Source organism: Penaeus chinensis, chromosome 21, assembly GCF_019202785.1.
Source record: "Penaeus chinensis breed Huanghai No. 1 chromosome 21, ASM1920278v2, whole genome shotgun sequence".
Taxonomy (NCBI): domain Eukaryota; kingdom Metazoa; phylum Arthropoda; class Malacostraca; order Decapoda; family Penaeidae; genus Penaeus; species Penaeus chinensis.
Genome location: NC_061839.1, coordinates 24,035,125 through 24,037,624, shown reverse-complemented (window position 1 = coordinate 24,037,624; position 2,500 = coordinate 24,035,125). Strand labels below are relative to the sequence as shown.

At 42.6% G+C, this 2,500-nt stretch overlaps 1 protein-coding gene across 1 annotated transcript in view; it reads left to right on the top strand.

Annotated features, from left to right (window-relative positions):
- Nucleotides 1-2,500, top strand: part of LOC125036442 (MAM and LDL-receptor class A domain-containing protein 1-like) — a 48,148-nt gene that overhangs the window by 44,120 nt on the left and 1,528 nt on the right. The window contains exons 51-54 of the mRNA XM_047629035.1: nucleotides 8-180; nucleotides 409-553; nucleotides 720-929; nucleotides 1,244-1,451. Coding sequence (XP_047484991.1) covers nucleotides 8-180; nucleotides 409-553; nucleotides 720-929; nucleotides 1,244-1,451 — 736 coding nt within the window. The remainder of the gene's footprint in view (nucleotides 1-7; nucleotides 181-408; nucleotides 554-719; nucleotides 930-1,243; nucleotides 1,452-2,500) is intronic.

Genomic DNA, 2,500 nt, shown 5'->3' with positions numbered 1-2,500 from the left:
CATGTAGAAAAATCCGGAAGGCGTTGGGTGGCGGCGTCGCGGAGCAGCAATTACGAGGCCAGCTGGCAGGAGGTGGCCGCCCTGGTCTCCTCCGACAGCCCCTTCCGCCTCGTGTTCCAGGCCGAGTTGGGGAACAGGAACCAGAGCTACATTGCGATGGACGACGTCTCGCTGACTCCTGTGAGTTAAATAGCTGTCTTTCCTTCTTTCTTTTTTCTTTTTTTCTGTTTCTTTCTTCCTGAAGTCCGTATGTTCATATCTGGTTTGTACATTTCCAAAAAGGCATCATCTTCCCCTCAACTGGAAGACGAGGCATGCGGTTTATTGATCTCAGTATAACATTCGTAAGGCATTAAAAAACTAACATGCATCGCAACAGTAAACAATGCTTCTTTTCTCGCCATTTAGGAGTGTGTGACAGGTGTTGGCCCATCTCTGAACAGCACTTGCGCGTCTGATGAGCGACTTTGCGACTCTGGACAGTGTGTACCTGAAGCATTTTTCTGTGACTGTTTTACTGACTGCTTGGATGGCTCAGATGAGTCCGGCTGCGGTTAGTAATTTCATATTTATGTATGCATGTGAAATGTGTTTATGTATGTATGTATGTATGTGGATCATTACAATAATCAAATAAGATTTTTTATTCGATTATTGAGCAAGCAATGTACGACGTCCCAAAACGTCTCTTTAAGTACACTTAACTTCTACCCACATAGAAGTGACATGCCCGGCCGTGGCCACGCGCCCCACCACGAGCCCGAAACCCACCACGCCGGCCGCCACCACCGCCTCGACGCCCGGCACCTCAACCTGCTCGCACCTGCAGTTCCCCTGTGGAGGCGCAGACGACGCGTGCGTGCCCTCGCTCCTCCTCTGCGACGGAGTGACGGATTGCCCCAACGCTGCTGACGAGACGAACTGCCCAGGTGCGGAATGGAGTTATTTTTGAGGCCGGGTTGGATGTGCGGTTTGCTCGTATCTACTGATAGATTGAGCATTGTGTTATAACTGTCTCTTGACAAAGTTCGTTCCCAAGTGTGAAGCTGAATTCGCTGGAAAGGATGAGTAATTAGGATCCACTTTAGCCTTTTATTTCCATTTTTGCTTTTCCTCTTTCTTTCTCTGCTTTTCCTTTTTTTAAGCATTACCGTCATTCCACTTACTGTACAGTTTTTTTTTTTTTTTTCGCAAGGTTTTTAATGCAAGAACGACTTACGAAACACGCCTTTATCCCAACCAGTGGCCAAGACCCCGTGCGACCCTGGCTTCGTCTACTGCGCCGACCAGTTCATGTCGGACCGCCCCTGCATGCGCCTGGACGAGCTATGCGACGGCAGTTATTTCTGCGACTCGTACCACGCCGACGAGTCCCTGTGTGGAGAGTGTCCGAGCTACTTTTGCCTGCACGGTGTCTGCCACTTGCACGAGTCCGGGGCACCGTTCTGTTCGTAAGTCCATTCGTCTGAATGTTCACTGTTTTCAGGATTCGGTTGAAGAGAGCAAAGGACATTATATTTTACGGATTATTTTCATATTGTCATACGGATAGCGAACCAGATGTAACCCATATCACCGTTCTCAATGGCTAGATTTTGTTCAGTATTATCACTTATTTAAACTGATGAAATGACCCCCCCCCCCCCCCGAAACCATGATCTGTGTAAAGAAAATAAGAGAATTTTCTTGGCCTTGTCTTATCTACGGGTTTCTTAGACCTTTGTTTCTTAGACCTTTATCTACGGGTTTCTTAAACCTTTGTTTCTAATATTCACTCATCATCATCATCAATATCATTATTATTGCCAGTATCATTATTACCAGTGTCACCATCAACATCAACATCAACATCAACATCAACATCAACATCAACATAAACATAAACATAAACATAAACATAAACATAAACATAAACATCAAAATCAACATCAACATCAACATCAACATCAACATCAACATCAACATCATCATCAACATCATCACCATCAACATCATCACCATCATCACCATCACCATCACCATCACCATCACCATCATCATCATCATCATCACCATCATCACCATCACCATCATCATCATCATCATCATCATCATCATCATCATCATCATAAATAATCATCAATCATAACCATTACTTATTCTGATTTTTCTTAGATGTTTAAAACTTTCTAAAATATCCTCAAGAACAAGCTCCTTTCCAATAGATATTTCAAAAGATAAACAAACGATATATCACAATAAAACAAATATTTTTTTTCTTTTTTTTTTTTCTTTCCAATTATGTTTCTCAATTCAAAAGATAAACAATAAAACTTTTTTTCTCACTCTTTTCTTTTCTAACATTTCCTATTTCCTCTTCCTACTTCCCTAGCTGCACCGAATTCTGCACGGGGAACGGATGCAATATATTATTACCATAAGACAAGCATGTTTTTCCTTTTCTTTTCATATATATCTTATTTCTTATTTCTTTTATAGATGCGAAATCTTTCCCAACTCG